We start from the raw sequence: 23,432 nt of genomic DNA on the forward strand, positions 1-23,432 counted from the left end.
CTCAAAGGTAGCAGTTCAGTATGGATTTAGATGGTTCACCTGACCTGCAAAGAAGGTTCAGTGGTCTAAGGAGTTAACATCATATCAGGTAATTGACTAATTCACCAAGCTGCCCAAGAATGGGAATTCAAAGCAGAGTGCTCACTTGGACCAACCAGAACGCTTATGATATTGCTTAGTCTTAGCTGGGCACCTCAAAGTCAGTTAGAAACTGGAGATGTACAACAGATCCTTCAGTATCTGATGAGTAATAATTCTGATGAGTAATAATTTCAGGCAGAACCTTTTGTCAAAATTCTCCATCCTAAATATTAACCTCGTGATATTGATGGACAAGCTGTGCATCTGTTTCGAGTTCATATTTCCAGCATATGCAGTTTTCTTCCTTATTTTGAAATGCGGCATTTAACAGCATTGTTTGCAATGATGGAAAAAGTGGTAAATTTCATTTTGGTGAGAATACGAACCCTGCTGTTAGCAGATTCATACATATCTCCTTCCACTTTCCGAGCATATGCCACAAGGTTTTCCATGCGACGATCCTTCAGTGCTGCTGGGTCAGGGGTTGGAAATATGGCTTGCACACTGTGAAAAATAGGACATATGGATTAATAACCAACTTCCTATTCAATTTAATCATGTAATCTTTAATGATGTTGGTTTGAGGGAATAATATTGGCCAGGACATGGGGAACTCCATTGCTCTTTTTAGAAACGTGCCATGGGATCCTTTACCAACATTAGAGGAGGCGATGGCACAATGGTATTGTCACTGGTATTCCAGAGACCCAAAGTAAACCTCTGGGGACCTGGGTTCGAATCACACCATGGCAGATGGTGAAATCTGAACTCAATAAAAAATCTGGAATTAAAAGTCTAATGACTAATGAAACCATTGTTGATTGTCATAAAATCACATCTGGTTCACTAATATATTTTAGGGAAGGAAATCTGCTGTCCTTACCTGGTCGGGCCTACACGTGACTCTGGATCCAATGTGGTTGACTCTTAAAATGCGCTCTGAAATTGCCACTCAATTCAAGGCAATTAAGGATCAGCAATAAATGCTGTCCGAGCTAGAGATGCCCACATCCCATGAATGAAAAACAAAAACACCCTCCAACGCAATAGGCCAGACAGTTTTACCCTCTCTTAATTATAAACATTGAAAGTGCCACAATATTTTGAAGATGGTAATGGTACTTGCTTGTAAGATACTGCTGTGTTTAGCATTTAATAGTGCTTCTGCTAGAGATTTTCAATCAGATTGTACACCACTTCACACCTATTTTTAATTTATATTTTACACATATGTTGGACCCAACTCAGATTTTTATCAATTCAGTTTGACTAAAATATTAGTCTTACAACTACAATGCAAACAAATGAACTGTTATTGGAGGAGGATTACAGAGTAATTTATGGCCTTGCACCGAGAGTGGAAATGCCGCGAATCTTTTCCACTAATGACAAATACTCACAGCTTATGAACCAGGTGATTGCGCAGATCCTGAGTTACATGTTCGTGCCACGGTTTTCGTACAGCACTAGTGGAAGGTGCTGCAGTCGGCAACGTGCCAATGCTACCAACATTTGAGCCATCGCCCATCATTTGACTAAAAAAAAGCATGCAAACAGGTGTTATTTAAAAATAATTTGATGTTACTGCTGTTTATAAAGTTCAATTTTTAAAATGGTGGAATGGCTGCAGCACAGAAGGTGATCATTTGGCCCACTGAGTTCTCTGCAAGAGCAATTCAGCTAGTCCCACTCCCCTGCCCTTTTGCCCGTAATCTTACAAATTTTTTAACTTCCACCGGTTATTCAATTTCCTATCGAAAAATAGGAAGAGAGCACGGGAAGGGGGACAGGCAAAGCACTAGAGAGAGCAGGGAGGAGAGGGGCAGAACGACAGAGCACGGGACAAGAACATCAGACAGCATGGGAGGGTGTGGCAGTGCAGAGAGGGCGAGCTTTTTTTCATTAAAAGCAGCTTTCCAAGTGTAAAGTAGTCAAAATATGGAACTTTGCAGATCCAGTTCACATTTTTGTAATGTCTATTGCGATACAGGACTGACACAAACTAAATAACCATACTATGCTGCTAGTAAAAATTAGGATTTCTTACTTTGGTGTACCAAGAGAAGGTGGAAGAGCAGAGTCAATCAAGTTTGACTGATCAGGGGTTGGAACACCCATCCCTCCTACCACATTCATCTGGTTCGTACCTGCTGTGAGAAAGGAGTAGTCAGTAAAGCAGTGCCAATTCATAACCCAAAGCGCTCAACTTTCCAGTTATACCCCACTGTTGTCGCCTGGACAAACATTCCAAATATTTTCCCAAAATAAAATGCATAATCAGAAACTGAAAGAATATATTTCAAACTGAAATTCTAAGCTAATTTAAAAATGTGAAGATAATTAATTAATTCAGAGCCCTCTGATGTCATACTGATCTATCACCTGCTATATGATGTCTTGTAATTTTGGGGATCTGGTGGTACCCGGGGTGGTTTTGTAAAGGGGGAGGTGGGGGTTTAAACGTCCTGGGGAAAAAAATCTCAACACGGTACGGTAGCACAGTGGTTAGCACAGTTGCATCACAGCTCCAGGGTCCCAGGTTCGATTGCCGGCTTGGGTCACAGTCTGTGCAGAGTCTGCACGTTCTCCCCGTGTTTGCGTGTGTTTCCTCCGGGTGCTCCGGTTTCCTCCCATAGTCCAACGATGCGCAGGTTAGGTGGATTGGCCAGACCAAATTGCCCTTAGGTTAGGTGGGGTTGCTAGGTTACGGAATGGGGTGGAGGTGTGTGCTTAAGTAGGGTGGTCTTTCCAAGAGCCAGTGCAGACTCGATGGGCCGAATAGCCTCCATCTGTACTGTAAATCCTATGATTCTATGGCACAAAACCAGCCATTTCTCCTTTCTGCAGTTATTTTAAGGCTCTTGCCTATTCTAGACTTGCTGTCAAACAGTATTGTATATCCTGGAACAAGGATTGTATTTTTAATAAAAATTAACAGTAGCACAGAACCAAAGAGTCCATAGAATCCCTACAATGCAGGAGGCTATTCGGTTCATTGAGTCTTCACCGACCCTCCGAAAGACCACTCCCCCAGCCCTTCCTTGTAACATCCGCGCATTGATCATGGCCAATCCACCTAACCTGCACATCTTTGGACTGTGGGAGGAAACCGGAGCCTCCGGAGGAAACCCATGCAGACACGGTGAGAACATGCAAACTCCATACAGACTGTCACCCAAAGCCGGAATCGAACCTGTGTCCCTGGCGCTGTGAGGCAGCAGTGCTTGCCACTGTGCCGTGTTTGTGAGCATCCACAGGCAGCCCTCTTACATGGCCTATTGGGCAGCTGTGGGGCAACCATGGGTAAAACCTTCTCCCCTCAGTTGGAAATGGTCACTGCATTTAAGGCATGGGGATTTTCGAATGAGCTAGAAAGGAGATAGTCCCTCGGTTTAGCCTCGCGAGTCCCCCTACTCTTGTATCCTCTCAGCCCGTACATCTTTGCCGAGAGTGTAAGCGAGAAATCAGTTCCAAGATCACTGCCAAAGCTGCTCTTTGGCCTCCAAAAGGTCCATTATGGTAACTCGGAGGATATAAATTTTATCCCCCTTTGTTTAGAAAAAGCTGTAATCTCCGCTCAGGGATTTGCTCATACTGGAAATCAAGGCAAACGGAAGGGAATTGGCAGCAGAAAAAAATCCTCCCTTTCCTTGGTCTGTGCTTCCAATATACAGGTTGATTCTGCCAGGACCACTGGGCTCCAGACATCATCACAGGATGGAAACATGGAGATAGAAACAACTGAGATGGAAGTGACTGCCCTCAAAATCAAGGCAGTAGTTAACTTAATTTGGTATCAAGGAGCCTTTTTAAATGGTAGAGGGAATCAGGGAAATTTCATACGTAGCAAAAAGGAAGATAGTTGTGGTCGTTGGAGGCTAATCATCTCCGCTCCAGCACAGCCCTAGGCCGAACAAATTTTAGCTTTAAAAAAATTATTCATGCATTAACAAAACGTCAAGGTCACTGGCAAAGCAATTACTACTCATTCCTAATTGTCCTAGAGAAGGTGGTGTTGGTGATCTGCTTTCTTGAATTGCCACAATTATGGGGTGAAGGCACTTCGACAATGTTGGTAGGTTGGGAGTTCCAGGATATTGACCCAGAGGTGAAGAAGGAAACGTGCCACATTGCCAAGTTCAGATGGTCTATGACTTGGAGGCAAACTTGGGCATTATGAGCCTGCTGTTCTTGACCTTTTAGGTGGTATAGGAGGCTTTGGAGAGTTGTTGACGTATATGTTGTATATGGTGCACACTGCTGCCAGTGCGCTGGGGAGTCACAAGGTCAGTTACTCGCTGCAGATTTCCCAGCCTCTGACATGGCTTTTCTTCTTTCATAGGATGTGTGTTGCTGGCAAGGGCAGCATTTGTTGCCTTTCCCTAATCTGTCCGAGAGAAGGTGCTGTTGGTCCAAATCCTTGACCACTGCAGTTCATGTGGTGTAGGTACACCCACAGTACTATTTGGAAGGGGTTCCAAGTCTTTGGCCCACCAACAGTGAAGTAACAGCAATATGGTTCCAAGTCGGATGGTGTGTGACTTGGATGAAACTTGCAAACTTGCAGGTGGTGGTGCTCCCATTCGTCCTTCTAGATATTAGAGATTGCTAGGTTGGAAGATGTTGTCAAAGAGAGTGAGAGAGCCCAGGCGAGATTTCACCACCTGTTACGAGGCAGAATATGGCCTTATGGCCAATTTATTGGCCACCAGTCAACCAATCAAACCGAGTCCCACCCATCTCTTGGGTGCCAGAAAATCTGGGTCTAGCTGTCCAAAGCTAGCTGCACCATATACTAAGTTGCAACTTCTTGAATTCTTCATTCTCTCTGCTGCTTGACTTAAAAGATACATGTCCATTAAGCATCCATGGATCAAAATTGATAACGGCAAAAATAAAGAACGGGGAAATAAGGGAATCAACAGGAAGGACCCTTACATACCTCCCTCCCTAAAACAAATGAAACGTCAGGGCACAAACGTTTCATTATGAGGTATGTAAGACATAAATCAAAAACACATCCATCCATCCCCCATTATATAAGTTCCCTTCGCAGTCTCTACATTAGTAACATCCCTTAAGTGCGTGACAAAGCATCCACAATCACATTATCCTTTTCGGGGATGTGCACAATTTTAATATTGAACTGTTGTAATAATAATTACCAAAGGAATTATCTAGCGCTGAAGGTTTTAAACCTCTCTTTAAACGCAACCTTTAAAGGTTTTAAAAGCAAGCAGATTATGGCCTGTTTAAACTAAACTTTGTTTATTGTCATTTCGGACATATACTTCACACCGAGAGGCTATGGCCTCTGTGGCCATTTTAATGGTCTGAAAGGTCCGGGGCGGCCAACACTGGTTCGCCCACTAACATGGCCTTCAATCTCCCAAACTCCACTTGGTGTTCTGTGAACCACAGCTTTCCTGCTTGTTTCCGCAACATATCCAACATGCACTGTATTTCAGCCTCTAACTGAGCCAGTCTCCATGGTTTTAGTAGAGATGGATGTGACTTTATTGGTTCAGAGTTTCTTATGTCTACATCACACATTCATACAGCACAGAAAAGGCTCTTCGGCCCATTGGTGGTGCGACGACAATAATCTCTCACTCAATGTCAACAAAACGAAGGAGATTGTCATCGACTTCAGGAAGCGTAGTGGAGAACATGCCCCTGTCTACATCAATGGGAACGAAATAGGAAGGGTTGAGAGCTTCATGTTTTTAGGTGTACAGATCACCAACAGCCTGTCCTGGTCCCCCCATGCCGACACGATAGTTAAGAAAGCCCACCAACGACTACTTTCTCAGAAGACTAAGGAAATTTGGCATTACACACACAAGACAGACAATCACAGAGAGGAAAGGGGGGAAAATAATAAGTAAAAGGAAAAAAGCCTTAGTTTCAGACGATTGGCTTTAAGCAGATCTTTCTTCAAAGTAAGCCTTCAGATCCAGGTTTCTGCAGAGAGCGTGGAGAGAGAGAGCGTGGAGAGAGAGAGCGTGGAGAGAGAGAGCGTGGAGAGAGAGAGCGTGGAGAGAGAGAGCGCGGAGAGAGAGAGCGCGGAGAGAGAGAGCGCGGAGAGAGAGAGCGCGGAGAGAGAGAGCGCGGAGAGAGAGAGCGCGGAGAGAGCGCGGAGAGAGAGAGCGCGGAGAGAGAGAGCGCGGAGAGAGAGAGCGCGGAGAGAGAGAGCGCGGAGAGAGAGAGCGCGGAGAGAGAGAGCGCGGAGAGAGAGAGCGCGGAGAGAGAGAGCGCGGAGAGAGAGAGCGCGGAGAGAGAGAGCGCGGAGAGAGAGAGCGCGGAGAGAGAGAGCGCGGAGAGAGAGAGCGCGGAGAGAGAGAGCGCGGAGAGAGAGAGCGTGGAGAGAGAGAGCGTGGATAGAGAGAGAGCGTGGATAGAGAGAGAGCGTGGATAGAGAGAGAGCGTGGATAGAGAGAGAGCGTGGATAGAGAGAGAGCGTGGAGAGAGAGAGAGCGTGGAGAGAGAGAGAGCGTGGAGAGAGAGAGAGCGTGGAGAGAGAGAGCGTGGAGAGAGAGAGCGTGGAGAGAGAGAGCGTGGAGAGAGAGAGAGCGTGGAGAGAGAGAGCGTGGAGAGAGAGAGCGTGGAGAGAGAGAGAGCGTGGAGAGAGAGAGAGCGTGGAGAGAGAGAGAGAGCGTGGAGAGAGAGAGCGTGGAGAGAGAGAGCGTGGAGAGAGAGCGTGGAGAGAGAGAGCGTGGAGAGAGAGAGCGTGGAGAGAGAGAGCGTGGAGAGCGTGGAGAGAGCGTGGAGAGAGAGAGCGTGGAGAGAGAGAGCGTGGAGAGAGAGAGCGTGGAGAGAGAGAGCGTGGAGAGAGAGAGCGTGGAGAGAGAGAGCGTGGAGAGAGAGAGCGTGGAGAGAGAGAGCGTGGAGAGAGAGAGCGTGGAGAGAGAGAGCGTGGAGAGAGAGAGCGTGGAGAGAGAGAGCGTGGAGAGAGAGAGCGTGGAGAGAGAGAGCGTGGAGAGAGAGAGCGTGGAGAGAGAGAGCGCGGAGAGAGAGAGAGCGAGAGCGCGGAGAGAGAGAGAGCGAGAGCGCGGAGAGAGAGAGAGCGAGAGCGCGGAGAGAGAGAGAGCGAGAGCGCGGAGAGAGAGAGAGCGAGAGCGCGGAGAGAGAGAGAGCGAGAGCGCGGAGAGAGAGAGAGCGAGAGCGCGGAGAGAGAGAGAGCGAGAGCGCGGAGAGAGAGCGAGAGCGCGGAGAGAGAGCGAGAGCGCGGAGAGAGAGCGAGAGCGCGGAGAGAGAGCGAGAGCGCGGAGAGAGAGCGAGAGCGCGGAGAGAGAGCGAGAGCGCGGAGAGAGAGCGAGAGCGCGGAGAGAGAGCGAGAGCGCGGAGAGAGAGCGAGAGCGCGGAGAGAGAGCGAGAGCGCGGAGAGAGAGCGAGAGCGCGGAGAGAGAGCGAGAGCGCGGAGAGCGAGCGAGAGCGCGGAGAGCGAGCGAGAGCGCGGAGAGCGAGCGAGAGCGCGGAGAGCGAGCGAGAGCGCGGAGAGCGAGCGAGAGCGCGGAGAGGGAGCGAGAGCGTGAGCGTGGAGAGAGAGCGAGAGCGTGGAGAGAGAGCGAGAGCGTGGAGAGAGAGCGAGAGCGTGGAGAGAGAGCGAGAGCGTGGAGAGAGAGCGAGAGCGTGGAGAGAGAGCGAGAGCGTGGAGAGAGAGCGAGAGCGTGGAGAGAGAGCGAGAGCGTGGAGAGAGAGCGAGAGCGTGGAGAGAGAGCGAGAGCGTGGAGAGAGAGCGAGAGCGTGGAGAGAGAGCGAGAGCGTGGAGAGAGAGCGAGAGCGAGGAGAGAGCGTGGAGAGAGAGCGAGAGCGTGGAGAGAGAGCGAGAGCGTGGAGAGAGAGCGAGAGCGTGGAGAGAGAGCGAGAGCGTGGAGAGAGAGCGAGAGCGTGGAGAGAGAGCGAGAGCGTGGAGAGCGAGAGCGTGGAGAGAGAGCGAGAGCGTGGAGAGAGAGCGAGAGCGTGGAGAGAGAGCGAGAGCGTGGAGAGAGAGCGAGAGCGTGGAGAGAGAGCGAGAGCGTGGAGAGAGAGCGAGAGCGTGGAGAGCGAGAGCGTGGAGAGAGAGCGAGAGCGTGGAGAGCGAGAGCGTGGAGAGAGAGCGAGAGCGTGGAGAGAGAGCGAGAGCGTGGAGAGAGAGCGAGAGCGTGGAGAGAGAGCGAGAGCGTGGAGAGAGAGCGAGAGCGTGGAGAGAGAGCGAGAGCGTGGAGAGAGAGCGAGAGCGTGGAGAGAGAGCGAGAGCGTGGAGAGAGAGCGAGAGCGTGGAGAGAGAGCGAGAGCGTGGAGAGCGAGAGCGTGGAGAGAGAGCGAGAGCGTGGAGAGAGCGAGAGCGTGGAGAGAGAGAGCGAGCGTGGAGAGAGAGAGCGAGCGTGGAGAGAGCGAGCGTGGAGAGAGCGAGCGTGGAGAGAGCGAGCGTGGAGAGAGAGCGAAAGCGTGGAGAGAGAGCGAGAGCGTGGAGAGCGAGCAAGAGCGTGGAGAGCGAGCGAGAGCGTGGAGAGCGAGCGAGAGCGTGGAGAGCGAGCGAGAGCGTGGATAGCGAGCGAGAGCGTGGAGAGGGAGAGCGTGGAGAGGGAGCGAGAGCGTGGCGAGAGCGAGAGCGTGGAGAGAGAGCGAGAGCGTGGAGAGAGAGCGAGAGCGTGGAGAGCGAGAGCGTGGAGAGAGAGCGAGAGCGTGGAGAGAGAGAGAGCGTGAGCGTGGAGAGAGAGCGAGAGCGTGGAGAGAGAGCGAGAGCGTGGAGAGAGAGCGAGAGTGTGGAGAGAGAGCGAGAGCGTGGAGAGAGAGCGAGAGCGTGGAGAGAGAGCGAGAGCGTGGAGAGAGAGCGAGAGCGTGGAGAGAGAGCGAGAGCGTGGAGAGGGAGCGAGAGCGTGGAGAGAGAGCGAGAGCGTGGAGAGAGAGCGAGAGCGTGGAGAGAGAGCGAGAGCGTGGAGAGCGAGAGCGTGGAGAGAGAGCGAGAGCGTGGAGAGAGAGCGAGAGCGTGGAGAGAGAGCGAGAGCGTGGAAAGAAAGCGAGAGCGTGGAGAGAGAGCGAGAGCGTGGAGAGAGAGCGAGAGCGTGGAGAGAGAGCGAGAGCGTGGAGAGAGAGCGAGAGCGTAGAGAGAGAGCGAGAGCGTGGAGGTGGAGAGAGAGCGTGGAGAAGAGAAGAGAGCGTGGAGAGAGAAGAGAGCGTGGAGAGGGAGCGAGAGCGTGGAGAGAGAGCGAGAGCCAGAGCATGGAGAGCGAGAGCGTTGAGAGCGCGAGCGTGGAGAGCGCGAGCGTGGAGAGCGAGCGCGAGCGTGGAGAGCGAGCGCGAGCGTGGAGAGAGAGCGCGAGCGTGGAGAGAGAGCGCGAGCGTGGAGAGAGAGCGCGAGCGTGGAGAGAGAGCGCGAGCGTGGAGAGAGAGCGCGAGCGTGGAGAGAGAGCGCGAGCGTGGAGAGAGCGCGAGCGTGGAGAGAGAGAGCGCGAGCGTGGAGAGAGAGCGCGAGCGTGGAGAGAGCGCGAGCGTGGAGAGAGAGCGCGAGCGTGGAGAGAGCGCGAGCGTGGAGAGAGCGCGAGCGTGGAGAGAGAGCGCGGGCGTGGAGAGAGAGCGCGGGCGTGGAGAGAGAGCGCGGGCGTGGAGAGAGAGCGCGGGCGTGGAGAGAGAGCGCGGGCGTGGAGAGAGAGCGGGGGCGTGGAGAGAGAGCGCGGGCGTGGAGAGAGAGCGCGGGCGTGGAGAGAGCGCGAGCGTGGAGAGAGAGCGCGAGCGTGGAGAGAGAGCGCGAGCGTGGAGAGAGCGCGCGGGCGTGGAGAGAGAGCGCGGGCGTGGAGAGAGAGCGCGGGCGTGGAGAGAGAGCGCGGGCGTGGAGAGAGAGCGCGGGCGTGGAGAGAGAGCGCGGGCGTGGAGAGGGAGCGAGAGCGTGGAGAGAGCGAGAGCGTGGAGAGAGCGAGAGCGTGGAGAGAGCGAGAGCGTGGAGAGAGAGCGAGAGCGTGGAGAGAGCGTGAGCGTGGAGAGAGAGCGAGAGCGTGGAGAGAGAGCGAGAGCGTGGAGAGCGAGAGCGTGGAGAGAGAGCGAGAGCGTGGAGAGAGAGAGAGAGCGAGAGCGTGGAGAGAGAGCGAGAGCGTGGAGAGAGAGCGAGAGCGTGGAGAGAGAGCGAGAGCGTGGAGAGAGAGCGAGACCGTGGAGAGAGAGCGAGAGCGAGAGCGTGGAGAGAGAGCGAGAGCGTGGAGAGAGAGCGAGAGCGTGGAGAGAGAGCGAGAGCGTGGAGAGAGAGCGAGAGCGTGGAGAGAGAGCGAGAGCGTGGAGAAGAGAAGAGAGCGTGGAGAGAGAAGAGAGCGTGGAGAGGGAGCGAGAGCGTGGAGAGAGAGCGAGAGCGCGAGCGTGTAGAGAGAGCGCGAGCGTGGAGAGAGAGCGCGAGCGTGGAGAGAGAGCGCGAGCGTGGAGAGAGAGCGCGAGCGTGGAGAGAGAGCGCGAGCGTGGAGAGAGAGCGCGAGCGTGGAGAGAGAGCGCGAGCGTGGAGAGAGAGCTCGAGCGTGGAGAGAGAGCGCGAGCGTGGAGAGAGAGCGCGAGCGTGGAGAGAGAGCGCGGGCGTGGAGAGAGAGCGAGAGCGAGGCGAGAGAGCGAGGAGCGAGAGCGTGGAGAGCGAGAGCGTGGAGAGAGAGCGTGGAGAGAGAGAGAGAGCGTGGAGAGAGAGCGTGGAGAGAGAGAGTGTGGAGAGGGAGAGCGTGGAGAGGGAGAGCGTGGAGAGAGAGAGCGTGGAGAGGGGAGAGCGTGGAGAGGGAGAGCGTGGAGAGGGAGAGCGTGGAGAGGGAGACGTGGAGAGAGCGGAGAGAGAGAGCGTGGAGAGAGCGTGGAGAGAGAGCGAGAGCGTGGAGAGAGAGCGAGAGCGTGGAGAGAGAGCGAGAGCGTGGAGAGAGAGCGAGAGCGAGAGCGTGGAGAGAGAGCGAGAGCGAGGAGAGAGAGCGAGAGCGTGGAGAGCGAGAGCGTGGAGAGAGAGCGTGGAGAGCGTGGAGAGGGAGCGTGGAGAGAGCGTGGAGAGGGAGAGCGTGGAGAGGGAGAGCGTGGAGAGAGCGTGGAGAGAGAGAGCGCGGAGAGAAGAGAGAGAGCGCGGAGAGAGAGAGAGAGCGCGGAGTGAAGAGGGGGGGCGCGCGGAGAGGGGGGGCGCGCGGAGAGGGGGGGCGCGCGGAGAGGGGGGGCGCGCGGAGAGGGGGGGCGCGCGGAGAGGGGGGGGCGCGCGGAGAGGGGGGGCGCGCGGAGAGGGGGGGCGCGCGGAGAGGGGAGGCGCGCGGAGAGGAGGGCGCGCGGAGAGGGAGGGCGCGCGGAGAGGGAGGGCGCGCGGAGAGGGAGGGCGCGCGGAGAGGGAGGGCGCGCGGAGAGGGAGGGCGCGCGGAGAGGGAGGGCGCGCGGAGAGGGAGGGCGCGCGGAGAGGGAGGGCGCGCGGAGAGGGAGGGCGCGCGGAGAGGGAGGGCGCGCGGAGAGGGAGGGCGCGCGGAGAGGGAGGGCGCGCGGAGAGGGAGGGCGCGCGGAGAGGGAGGGCGCGCGGAGAGGGAGGGCGCGCGGAGAGGGAGGGCGCGCGGAGAGGGAGGGCGCGCGGAGAGGGAGGGCGCGCGGAGAGGGAGGGGCGCGCGGAGAGGGAGGGCGCGCGGAGAGGGAGGGCGCGCGGAGAGGGAGGGCGCGCGGAGAGGGAGGGCGCGCGGAGAGGGAGGGCGCGCGGAGAGGGAGGGCGCGCGGAGAGGGAGGGCGCGCGGAGAGGGAGGCGCGCGGAGAGGGAGGGCGCGCGGAGAGGGAGGGCGCGCGGAGAGGGAGGGCGCGCGGAGAGGGAGGGCGCGCGGAGAGGGAGGGCGCGCGGAGAGGGAGGGCGCGCGGAGAGGGAGGGCGCGCGGAGAGGGAGGGCGCGCGGAGAGGGAGGGCGCGCGGAGAGGGAGGGCGCGCGGAGAGGGAGGGCGCGCGGAGAGGGAGGGCGCGCGGAGAGGGAGGGCGCGCGGAGAGGGAGGGCGCGCGGAGAGGGAGGCGCGCGGAGAGGGAGGGCGCGCGGAGAGGGAGGGCGCGCGGAGAGGGAGGGCGCGCGGAGAGGGAGGGCGCGCGGAGAGGGAGGGCGCGCGGAGAGGGAGGGCGCGCGGAGAGGGAGGGCGCGCGGAGAGGGAGGGCGCGCGGAGAGGGAGGGCGCGCGGAGAGGGAGGGCGCGCGGAGAGGGAGGGCGCGCGGAGAGGGAGGCGCGCGGAGAGGGAGGGCGCGCGGAGAGGGAGGGCGCGCGGAGAGGGAGGGCGCGCGGAGAGGGAGGGCGCGCGGAGAGGGAGGGCGCGCGGAGAGGGAGGGCGCGCGGAGAGGGAGGGCGCGCGGAGAGGGAGGGCGCGCGGAGAGGGAGGGCGCGCGGAGAGGGAGGGCGCGCGGAGAGGGAGGGCGCGCGGAGAGGGAGGGCGCGCGGAGGAGGGAGGGCGCGCGGAGAGGGAGGGCGCGCGGAGAGGGAGGGCGCGCGGAGAGGGAGGGCGCGCGGAGAGGGAGGGCGCGCGGAGAGGGAGGGCGCGCGGAGAGGGAGGGCGCGCGGAGAGGGAGGGCGCGCGGAGAGGGAGGGCGCGCGGAGAGGGAGGGCGCGCGGAGAGGGAGGGCGCGCGGAGAGGGAGGGCGCGCGGAGAGGGAGGGCGCGCGGAGAGGGAGGGCGCGCGGAGAGGGAGGGCGCGCGGAGAGGGAGGGCGCGCGGAGAGGGAGGGCGCGCGGAGAGGGAGGGCGCGCGGAGAGGGAGGGCGCGCGGAGAGGGAGGGCGCGCGGAGAGGGAGGGCGCGCGGAGAGGGAGGGCGCGCGGAGAGGGAGGGCGCGCGGAGAGGGAGGGCGCGCGGAGAGGGAGGGCGCGCGGAGAGGGAGGGCGCGCGGAGAGGGAGGGCGCGCGGAGAGGGAGGGCGCGCGGAGAGGGAGGCTCGCGGAGAGGGAGGGCGCGTGAGAGAGAGAGCGAGAGCGTGGAGAGAGAGCGAGAGCATGGAGAGAGCGCGAGCGTGGAGAGAGCGCGCGAGCGTGTAGAGAGCGCGCGAGCGTGGAGAGAGAGCGAGAGCGTGGAGAGAGAGCGAGAGCGTGGAGAGAGAGCGAGAGCGTGGAGAGAGAGCGAGAGCGTGGAGAGAGAGCGAGAGCGTGGAGAGAGAGCGAGAGCGTGGAGAGAGAGCGAGAGCGTGAGAGAGAGCGAGAGCGTGGAGAGAGAGCGAGAGCGTGGAGAGAGAGCGAGAGCGTGGAGAGAGAGCGAGAGCGTGGAGAGAGAGCGAGAGCGTGGAGAGAGAGCGAGAGCGTGGAGAGAGAGCGAGAGCGTGGAGAGACAGCGTGGAGAGCGAGAGCGTGGAGAGAGAGCGAGAGCGTGGAGAGCGAGCGAGAGCGTGGAGAGCGAGCGAGAGCGTGGAGAGCGAGCGAGAGCGTGGAGAGCGAGCGAGAGCGTGGCGAGCGAGAGCGTGGAGAGCGAGCGAGAGCGTGGAGAGCGAGCGAGAGCGTGGATAGCGAGCGAGAGCGTGAGAGAGGAGAGCGTGGAGAGAGAGCGCGAGCGTGGAGAGAGAGCGCGGGCGTGGAGAGATGGAGCCGGGGCGTGGAGAGAGCGCGCGGGCGTGGAGAGAGCGCGCGGGCGTGGAGAGAGAGCGCGGGGGGCGTGGAGAGAGAGCGCGGGCGTGGAGAGAGCGCGGGCGTGGAGAGAGAGCGCGGGCGTGGAGAGAGAGCGCGGGCGTGGAGAGAGAGCGCGGGCGTGGAGAGAGAGCGCGGGCGTGGAGAGAGCGCGCGGGCGTGGAGAGAGCGCGCGGGCGTGGAGAGAGCGCGCGGCGTGGAGAGAGCGCGCGGGCGTGGAGAGAGCGCGCGGGCGTGGAGAGAGCGCGGGCGTGGAGAGAGCGCGGGCGTGGAGAGAGAGCGCGAGCGTGGAGAGAGAGCGCGAGCGTGGAGAGAGAGCGCGGGCGTGGAGAGAGAGCGCGGGCGTGGAGAGAGAGCGCGGGCGTGGAGAGAGAGCGCGGGCGTGGAGAGAGAGCGCGGGCGTGGAGAGAGAGCGCGGGCGTGGAGAGAGAGCGCGAGCGCGGAGAGAGAGCGAGAGCGCGGAGAGAGAGCGAGAGCGCGGAGAGAGAGCGAGAGCGCGGAGAGAGAGCGAGAGCGCGGAGAGAGAGCGAGAGCGCGGAGAGAGAGCGAGAGCGCGGAGAGAGAGCGAGAGCGCGGAGAGGAGAGCGAGAGCGCGGAGAGAGAGCGAGAGCGCGGAGAGAGCGAGAGCGCGGAGAGAGAGCGAGAGCGCGGAGAGAGAGCGAGAGCGCGGAGAGAGAGCGAGAGCGTGGAGAGAGAGCGAGAGCGTGGAGAGCGAGCGAGAGCGTGGAGGCGAGCGAGAGCGTGGAGAGCGAGCCGAGAGCGTGGAGAGCGAGCGAGAGCGTGGAGAGGGAGCGAGAGCGTGGAGAGGGAGCGAGAGCGTGGAGAGGGAGCGAGAGCGTGGAGAGAGCGAGAGCGTGGAGAGAGCGTGAGCGTGGAGAGAGAGCGAGAGCGTGGAGAGAGAGCGAGAGCGTGGAGAGAGAGCGAGAGCGTGGAGAGAGAGCGAGAGCGTGGAGAGAGAGCGAGAGCGTGGAGAGAGAGCGAGAGCGTGGAGAGAGCGAGAGCGTGGAGAGAGAGCGCGAGCGTGGAGAGAGAGCGCGAGCGTGGAGAGAGAGCGCGAGCGTGGAGAGAGAGCGCGAGCGTGGAGAGAGAGCGCGAGCGTGGAGAGAGAGCGCGAGCGTGGAGAGAGAGCGCGAGCGTGGAGAGAGAGCGCGAGCGTGGAGAGAGAGCGCGAGCGTGGAGAGAGAGCGCGAGCGTGGAGAGAGAGCGCGAGCGTGGAGAGAGAGCGCGAGCGTGAGAGAGAGCGCGGGGCGTGGAGAGAGAGCGCGGCGTGGAGAGAGCGCGCGGGCGTGGAGAGAGAGCGCGGGCGTGGAGAGAGAGCGCGGGCGTGGAGAGAGCGCGCGGCGTGGAGAGAGCGCGCGAGCGTGGAGAGAGCGCGCGAGCGTGGAGAGGGAGCGAGAGCGTGGAGAGGGAGCGAGAGCGTGGAGAGAGAGCGAGAGCGTGGAGAGAGAGCGAGAGCGTGGAGAGCGAGAGCGTGGAGAGAGAGCGAGAGCGTGGAGAGAGAGCGAGAGCGTGGAGAGAGAGCGAGAGCGTGGAGAGACAGCGTGGAGAGCGAGAGCGTGGAGAGAGAGCGAGAGCGTGGAGAGAGAGCGAGAGCGTGGAGAGAGAGCGAGAGCGTGGAGAGAGAGCGAGAGCGTGGAGAGAGAGCGAGAGCGTGGAGAGAGAGCGAGAGCGTGGAGAGAGAGCGAGAGCGTGGAGAGAGAGCGAGAGCGTGGAGAGAGAGCGAGAGCGTGGAGAGAGAGCGAGAGCGTGGAGAGAGAGCGAGAGCGTGGAGAGAGAGCGAGAGCGTGGAGAGATAGCGAGAGCGTGGAGAGAGAGAGCGAGAGCGTGGAGAGAGCGAGAGCGTGGAGAGCGAGAGCGTGGAGAGCGAGAGCGTGGAGAGCGAGAGCGTGGAGAAGAGCGAGAGCATGGAGAGCGAGAGCGTGGAGAGAGAGCGAGAGCGTGGAGAGAGAGCGAGAGCGTGGAGAGAGAGCGAGAGCGTGGAGAGCGAGAGCGTGGAGAGAGAGCGAGAGCGTGGAGAGAGAGCGAGAGCGTGGAGAGAGAGCGAGAGCGTGGAGAGAGAGCGAGAGCGTGGAGAGAGAGAGAGAGCGTGGAGAGAGAGAGAGAGCGTGGAGAGAGAGAGAGCGTGGAGAGAGAAGAGAGAGAGCGTGGAGAGAGAAGACAGAGAGCGTGGAGAGGGAAGAGAGAGCGTGGGAAGAGAGAGCGTGGAAAGAGAGAGCGTGGAAAGAGAGAGCGTGAGAGAGCGTGGAGAGAGAGAGCGTGGGCGTGGAGAGAGCGAGAGCGTGGAGAGAGAGAGAGCGTGGAGAGAGAGAGAGCGTGGAGAGAGAGCGTGGAGAGAGATAGAGCGTGGAGAGAGAGAGAGCGTTGGAGAGAGAGAGAGAGCGTGGAGAGCGAGAGCGTGGCGAGAGAGCGAGAGCGGTGGCGAGAGAGCGAGAGCGTGGCGAGGAGAGCGAGAGCGTGGCGAGAGAGCGAGAGCGTGGAGAGAGAGCGAGAGCGTGGAGAGAGAGAGCGAGAGCGTGGAGAGAGAGTGAGAGCGTGGAGAGAGAGCGAGAGCGTGGAGAGAGAGCGAGAGCGTGGAGAGAGAGCGAGAGCGTGGAGAGAGAGCGAGAGCGTGGAGAGAGAGCGAGAGCGTGGAGAGAGAGAGCGAGCGTGGAGAGAGAGCGAGAGCGTGGAGAGAGAGCGAGAGCGTGGAGAGCGAGCGAGAGCGTGGAGAGCGAGCGAGAGCGTGGAGAGCGAGCGAGAGCGTGGAGAGGGAGCGAGAGCGTGGAGAGGGAGCGAGAGCGTGGAGAGGGAGCGAGAGCGTGGAGAGAGAGCGAGAGCGTGGAGAGCGAGAGCGTGGAGAGAGAGCGAGAGCGTGGAGGAGAGAGCGTGGAGAAGAGAGCGTGGAGAGAGAAGAGAGCGTGGAAAGAGAGCGTGGAGAGAGAGAGCGTGGAGAGAGAGCGAGAGCGTGGAGAGAGAGCGAGAGCGTGGAGAGAGAGAGAGCGTGGAGAGAGAGAGAGCATGGAGAGAGAGAGCGTGGAGAGAGCGAGAGCGTGGAGAGCGAGAGCGTGGCGAGAGAGCGAGAGCGTGGCGAGAGAGCGAGAGCGTGGCGAGAGAGCGAGAGCGTGGCGAGAGAGCGAGAGCGTGGCGAGAGAGCGAGAGCGTGGCGAGAGAGCGAGAGCGTGGCGAGAGAGCTAGAGCGTGGAGAGAGAGCGAGAGCGTGGAGAGAGAGCGAGAGCGTGGAGAGAGAGCGAGAGCGTGGGGAGAGAGAGAGCGAGAGCGTGGAGAGAGAGAGCGAGAGCGTGGAGAGAGAGCGAGAGCGTGGAGAGAGAGCGAGAGCGAGGAGAGAGAGCGAGAGCGTGGAGAGAGAGCGAGAGCGTGAGAGAGAGCGAGAGCGTGGAGAGAGAGCGAGAGCGTGGAGAGGGAGCGAGAGCGTGGAGAGGGAGCGAGAGCGTGGAGAGCGTGGAGCGAGAGCGTGGAGAGCGTGGAGAGAGAGCGAGAGCGTGGAGAGAGAGCGAGAGCGTGGAGGGCGAGAGCGTGGAGAGGGAGCGAGAGCGTGGAGAGGGAGCGAGAGCGTGGAGAGGGAGCGAGAGCGTGGAGGGGGAGCGAGAGCGTGGAGAGGGAGCGAGAGCGTGGAGAGGGAGCGAGAGCGTGGAGAGAGAGCGAGAGCGTGGAGAGAGAGCGAGAGCGTGGAGAGAGAGCGAGAGCGTGGAGAGAGAGCGAGAGCGTGGAGAGAGAGCGAGAGCGTGGAGAGAGAGCGAGAGCGAGGAGAGAGAGCGAGAGCGTGGAGAGAGAGCGAGAGCGTGGAGAGAGAGCGAGAGCGTGGAGAGAGAGCGAGAGCGTGGAGAGAGAGCGAGAGCGTGGAGAGAGAGCGAGAGCGTGGAGAGAGAGCGAGAGCGAGGAGAGAGAGCGAGAGCGTGGAAAGAGAGCGAGAGCGTGGAGAGAGAGCGAGAGCGTGGAGAGAGAGCGAGAGCGTGGAGAGAGAGCGAGAGCGTGGAGAGAAAGCGAGAGCGTGGAGAGAAAGCGAGAGCGTGGACAGAGAGCGAGAGCGTGCAGAGGGTGCGAGAGCGTGAGAGGGAGCGAGAGCGTGGAGAGGGAGCGAGAGCGTGGAGAGGAGCGAGAGCGTGGAGAGGGAGCGAGAGCGTGGAGAGGGAGCGAGAGCGTGGAGAGGGAGCGAGAGCGTGGAGAGGGAGCGAGAGCGTGGAGAGGGAGCGAGAGCGTGGAGAGGCGAGCGAGAGCGCGGAGAGAGAGCGAGGGAGCGGAGAGAGAGCGAGAGCGCGGAGAGAGAGCGAGAGCGCGGAGAGAGAGCGAGAGCGTGGCGAGAGAGCGAGAGTGTGGAGAGAGAGCGAGAGTTGTGGAGAGAGAGCGAGAGCGTGGAGCGAGAGCGTGGAGAGAAGAGAGAGAGCGTGAGAGAGAGCATGGAGAGGGAGAGCGTGGAGAGGGGAGAGCGTGGAGAGAGCATGGAGAGGGAGCGAGAGCGTGGAGAGAGAGCGAGAACGTGGAGGGAGAGCGAGAGCGTGGAGAGGGAGCGAGAGCGTGGAGAGGGAGCGAGAGCGTGGAGAGGGAGCGAGAGCGTGGAGAGAGAGCGAGAGCGTGGAGAGAGAGCGAGAGCGAGGAGAGAGAGAGAGAGCGTGGAGAGAGAGCGAGAGCGTGGAGAGCGAGAGCGTGGAGAGAGAGCGTGGAGAGAGAGAGAGAGCGTGGAGAGAGAGCGTGGAGAGAGAGCATGGAGAGGGAGAGCGTGGTGAGAGAGCGTGGAGAGGGAGAGCGTGGAGAGAGCGTGGAGAGAGAGCGAGAGCGTGAGAGAGAGCGAGAGCGAGAGAGAGAGCGAGAGCGTGGAGAGAGAGCGAGAGCGTGGAGATGAGCGCGAGAGCGTGGCGAGAGAGCGAGAGCGTGGCGAGAGAGCGCGGAGAGAAGAGAGAGAGCGCGGAGAGAAGAGAGAGAGCGCGGAGAGAAGAGAGAGAGCGCGGAGAGAAGAGAGAGGGCGCGGAGAGAAGAGAGAGGGCGCGGAGAGAAGAGAGAGGGCGCGGAGAGAAGAGAGAGAGCGCGGAGAGAAGAGAGAGGGCGCGGAGAGAAGAGAGAGGGCGCGGAGAGAAGAGAGAGGGCGCGGAGAGGGAGGGGCGCGCGGAGAGGGAGGGCGCGCGGAGAGGGAGGGCGCGCGGAGAGGGAGGGCGCGCGGAGAGGGAGGGGCGCGCGGAGAGGGAGGGCGCGCGGAGAGGGAGGGCGCGCGGAGAGGGAGGGCGCGCGGAGAGGGAGGGCGCGCGGAGAGGGAGGGCGCGCGGAGAGGGAGGGCGCGCGGAGAGGGAGGGCGCGCGGAGAGGGAGGGCGCGCGGAGAGGGAGGGCGCGCGGAGAGGGAGGGCGCGCGGAGAGGGAGGGCGCGCGGAGAGGGAGGGCGCGCGGAGAGGGAGGGCGCGCGGAGAGGGAGGGCGCGCGGAGAGGGAGGGCGCGCGGAGAGGGGAGGGAGGGAGGGCGTCGGGAGAGGGAGGGCGCGCTGGGGAGAGGGAGGGGCGAGAGCAGGACGGGAGGGCAGCGCGGAAGGGAGGGGAGGGCGGCGCGAGAGGGAGGGCGCGGAGAGGGAGGGCGCGCGGAGAGGGAGGGCGCGCGGAGAGGGAGGGCGCGCGGAGAGGGAGGGCGCGCGGAGAGGGAGGGCGCGCGGAGAGGGAGGGCGCGCGGAGAGGGAGGGCGCGCGGAGAGGGAGGGCGCGCGGAGAGGAGGGCGCGCGGAGAGGGAGGGCGCGCGGAGAGGGAGGGCGCGCGCGGAGAGGGAGGGCGCGCGGAGAGGGAGGGCGCGCGGAGAGGGAGGGCGCGCGGAGAGGGAGGGCGCGCGGAGAGGAGGGCGCGCGGAGAGGGAGGGCGCGCGGAGAGGGAGGGCGCGCGGAGAGGGAGGGCGCGCGGAGAGGGAGGGCGCGCGGAGAGGGAGGGCGCGCGGAGAGGGGGGCGCGCGGAGAGAGGGGGGCGCGCGGAGAGGGGGGCGCGCGGAGAGGGGGGGCCGCGCGGAGAGGGGGGGGCGCGCGGAGAGGGGGGGCGCGCGGAGAGGGGGGCGCGCGGAGAGGGGGGGCGCGCGGAGAGGGGGGCGCGCGAGAGGGGGGGCGCGCGGAGAGGGGGGGCGCGCGGAGAGGGGGGGCGCGCGGAGAGGGGGGGCGCGCGGAGAGGGGGGGCGCGCGGAGAGGGGGGGGCGCTGCGGAGAGGGGGGGGCGGGAGGGGGGCGCGCGGAGAGGGGGGGCGCGCGGAGAGGGGGGGCGCGCGGAGAGGGGGGGCGCGCGGAGAGGGGGGGGCGCGCGGAGAGGGGGGGCGCGCGGAGAGGGGGGGCGCGCGGAGAGGGGGGGGCGCGCGGAGAGGGGGGGCGCGCGGAGAGGGGGGGCGCGCGGAGAGGGGGGGCGCGCGAGAGGGGGGGCGCGCGGAGAGGGGGGGCGCGCGGAGAGGGGGGGGGCGCGCGGAGAGGGGGGGCGCGCGGAGAGGGGGGGGCGCGCGGAGAGGGGGGGCGCGCGGAGAGGGGGGTGGCGCGCGGAGAGGGGGGGCGCGCGGAGAGGGGGGGCGCGCGGAGAGGGGGGGCGCGCGGAGAGGGGGGGGCGCGCGGAGAGGGGGGGCGCGCGGAGAGGGGGGGCGCGCGGAGAGGGGGGGCGCGCGGAGAGGGGGGGGCGCGCGGAGAGGGGGGGGCGCGCGGAGAGGGGGGGGGCGCGCGGAGAGGGGGGGCGCGCGGAGAGGGGGGGCGCGCGGAGAGGGGGGGGCGCGCGGAGAGGGGGGCGCGCGGAGAGGGGGGGCGCGCGGAGAGGGGGGGCGCGCGGAGAGGGGGGGCGCGCGGAGAGGGGGGGCGCGCGGAGAGGGGGGGCGCGCGGAGAGGGGGGGGCGCGCGGAGAGGGGGGGCGCGCGGAGAGGGGGGGCGCGCGGAGAGGGGGGGCGCGCGGAGAGGGGGGCGCGCGGAGAGGGGGGGGCGGCGGAGAGGGGGGGCGCGCGGAGAGGGGGGGCGCGCGGAGAGGTGGGGCGCGCGGAGAGGGGGGGCGCGCGGAGAGGGGGGGCGCGCGGAGAGGGGGGCGCGCGGAGAGGGGGTGCGCGCGGAGAGGGAGGGCGCGCGGAGAGGGAGGGCGCGCGGAGAGGGAGGGCGCGCGGAGAGGGAGGGCGCGCGGAGAGGGAGGGCGCGCGGAGAGGGGGGCGCGCGGAGAGGGGAGGGCGCGGCGGAGAGGGAGGGCGCGCGGAGAGGGAGGGCGCGCGGAGAGGGAGGGCGCGCGGAGAGGGAGGGGCGCGCGAGAGGGAGGGCGCGCGGAGAGGGAGGGCGCGCGGAGAGGGAGGGCGCGCGAGAGGGAGGGCGCGCGGAGAGGGAGGGCGCGCGGAGAGGGAGGGCGCGCGGAGAGGGAGGGCGCGCGGAGAGGGAGGGCGCGCGGAGAGGGAGGCGCGCGGAGAGGGAGGGCGCGCGGAGAGGGAGGGCGCGCGGAGAGGGAGGCGCGCGGAGAGGGAGGGCGCGCGGAGAGGGAGGGCGCGCGAGAGGGAGGGCGCGCGGAGAGGGGAGGGGCGCGCGGAGAGGGAGGGCGCGCGGAGAGGGAGGTGCGCGCGGAGAGGGAGGGCGCGCGGAGAGAGGAGGGCGCGCGGAGAGGAGGGCGCGCGGGAGAGGGAGGGCGCGCGGAGAGGAGGGCGCGCGGAGAGGGAGGGCGCGCGGAGAGGGAGGGCGCGCGGAGAGGGAGGGCGCGCGGTAGAGGGAGGGCGCGCGGAGAGGGAGGGCGCGCGGAGAGGGAGGGCGCGCGGAGAGGGAGGGCGCGCGGAGAGGGAGGCGCGCGGAGAGGGAGGGCGCGCGGAGAGGGAGGGCCGCGCGGAGAGGGAGGGCGCGCGGAGAGGGAGGGCGCGCGGAGAGGGGAGGGCGCGCGGAGAGGGAGGGCGCGCGGAGAGGGAGGGCGCGCGGAGAGGGAGGGCGCGCGGAGAGGGAGGGGCGCGCGGAGAGGGAGGGCGCGCGGAGAGGGAGGGCTCGCGGAGAGGGAGGGCGCGCGGAGAGGGAGGGGCGCGCGGAGAGGGGAGGGCGCGCGGAGAGGGAGGGCGCGCGAGAGGGAGGGCGCTCGGAGATGGGAGGGGCGCGCGGAGAGGGAGGGCGCGCGGAGAGGGAGGGCGCGGAGAGGGAGGGCGCGCGGAGAGGAGGGCGCGCGGAGAGGGAGGGCGCGCGGAGAGGGATGGGCGCGCGGAGAGGGAGGGCGCTGCGGAGAGGTAGGGCGCGCGGAGGGAGGGAGGGCGCGCGGGAGAGTGGAGGGCGCGCGGAGAGGGAGGGCGTCGCGGAGAGGGAGGAGCGCGCGGAGCGGAGGGCGCGCGTGAGAGGGAGGGGCGCGCGGAGAGGGAGGGCGCGCGGAGAGGGAGGGCGCGCGGAGAGGGAGGGCGCGCGGAGAGGAGTGGCTCGCGGAGAGGGAGGGCGCGTGGAGAGAGAGAGCGAGAGCGTGGAGAGAGAGCGAGAGCGTGTGAGCGAGAGCATGGAGAGAGCGCGAGCGTGGAGAGAGCGCGCGAGCGTGGAGAGAGCGCGCGAGCGTTGAGAGAGCGCGCGAGCGTTGGAGAGAGAGCGAGAGCGTGGAGAGAGAGCGAGAGCGTGGAGAGAGAGCGAGAGCGTGGAGAGAGAGCGAGAGCGTGGAGAGAGAGCGAGAGCGTGGAGATGAGAGCGAGAGCGTGGAGAGAGAGCGAGAGCGTGGGAGAGAGAGCGAGAGCGTGGAGAGAGAGCGAGAGCGTGGATGAGACGAGAGCGAGAGCGTGGAGAAGAGAGCGAGAGCGTGGAGAGAGAGCGAGAGCGTGGAGAGAGAGCGAGAGCGTGGAGAGAGAGCGAGAGCGTGGAGAGAGAGCGAGAGCGTGGAGAGAGAGCGAGAGCGTGGAGAGAGAGCGAGAGCGTGGAGAGACAGCGTGGAGAGCGAGAGCGTGGAGAGAGAGCGAGAGCGTGGAGAGCGAGCGAGAGCGTGGATGAGCGAGCGAGAGCGTGTGAGGAGCGAGCGAGAGCTGTGGAGAGCGAGCTGAGAGCGTGGAGAGCGAGCGAGAGCGTGGATAGCGAGCGAGAGCGTGGAGAGAGAGCGCGAGCGTGGAGAGAGGAGCGCGGGGGCGTGGAGAGAGAGCGCGGGCGTGGAGAGAGCGCGCGGGCGTGGAGAGAGAGCGCGGGCGTGGAGAGAGAGCGCGGGCGTGGAGATGAGCGCGGGCGTGGAGAGAGAGCGCGGGCGTGGAGAGAGAGAGCGTGCGGGCGTGGAGAGAGAGCGCGCGGGCGTGGAGAGAGCGCGCGGGCGTGGAGAGAGCGCTGCGGGCGTGGAGAGAGCGCGCGGGCGTGGAGAGAGCAGCGCGGGCGTGGAGAGAGCGCGGGCGTGGAGAGAGCGCGAGCGGTGGAGAGAGCGCGAGCGTGGAGAGAGAGCGGCGGGCGTGGAGAGAGAGCGCGGGCGTGGAGAGAGAGCGCGGGCGTGGAGAGAGAGCGCGGGCGTGGAGAGAGAGCGCGGGCGTGGAGAGAGAGCGCGGGCGTGGAGAGGGGAGGCGAGAGCGTGGAGAGGGAGCGAGAGCGTGGAGAGAGAGCGAGAGCGTGGAGAGAGAGCGAGAGCGTGGAGAGCGAGAGCGTGGAGAGAGAGCGAGAGAGCGTGGAGAGAGAGCGAGAGCGTGGAGAGAGAGCGAGAGCGTGGAGAGACAGCGTGGAGAGCGAGAGCGTGGAGAGAGAGCGAGAGCGTGGAGAGAGAGCGAGAGCGTGGAGAGAGAGCGAGAGCGTGGAGAGGAGAGCGAGAGCGTGGAGAGAGAGCGAGAGCGTGGAGAGAGAGCTGAGAGCGTGGAGAGAGAGCGAGAGCGTGGAGAGAGAGCGAGAGCGTTGAGAGAGAGCGAGAGCGTGGAGAGATAGCGAGAGCGTGGAGAGA

General features: G+C 63.7%; 1 protein-coding gene across 15 annotated transcripts in view; it reads right to left on the reverse strand.

Annotated features, from left to right (window-relative positions):
• The window catches only part of crebbpb (CREB binding protein b), a 279,436-nt gene that overhangs the window by 141,968 nt on the left and 114,036 nt on the right, over positions 1 to 23,432 (reverse strand). For 11 of the 15 annotated variants that reach the window (XM_072481408.1, XM_072481406.1, XM_072481400.1 and 8 more), the window contains exons 7-9: positions 2,129 to 2,231; positions 1,482 to 1,616; positions 468 to 585 (exon numbers count right to left, since the gene is read on the reverse strand). In XM_072481408.1, the coding sequence (XP_072337509.1) occupies positions 468 to 585; positions 1,482 to 1,616; positions 2,129 to 2,231 (356 nt within the window). The remainder of the gene's footprint in view (positions 1 to 467; positions 586 to 1,481; positions 1,617 to 2,128; positions 2,232 to 23,432) is intronic. The other 4 variants (XM_072481399.1, XM_072481412.1, XM_072481411.1 and 1 more) reach the window with 1 other exon arrangement.

Source organism: Scyliorhinus torazame, chromosome 17, assembly GCF_047496885.1.
Source record: "Scyliorhinus torazame isolate Kashiwa2021f chromosome 17, sScyTor2.1, whole genome shotgun sequence".
NCBI lineage: Eukaryota > Metazoa > Chordata > Chondrichthyes > Carcharhiniformes > Scyliorhinidae > Scyliorhinus > Scyliorhinus torazame.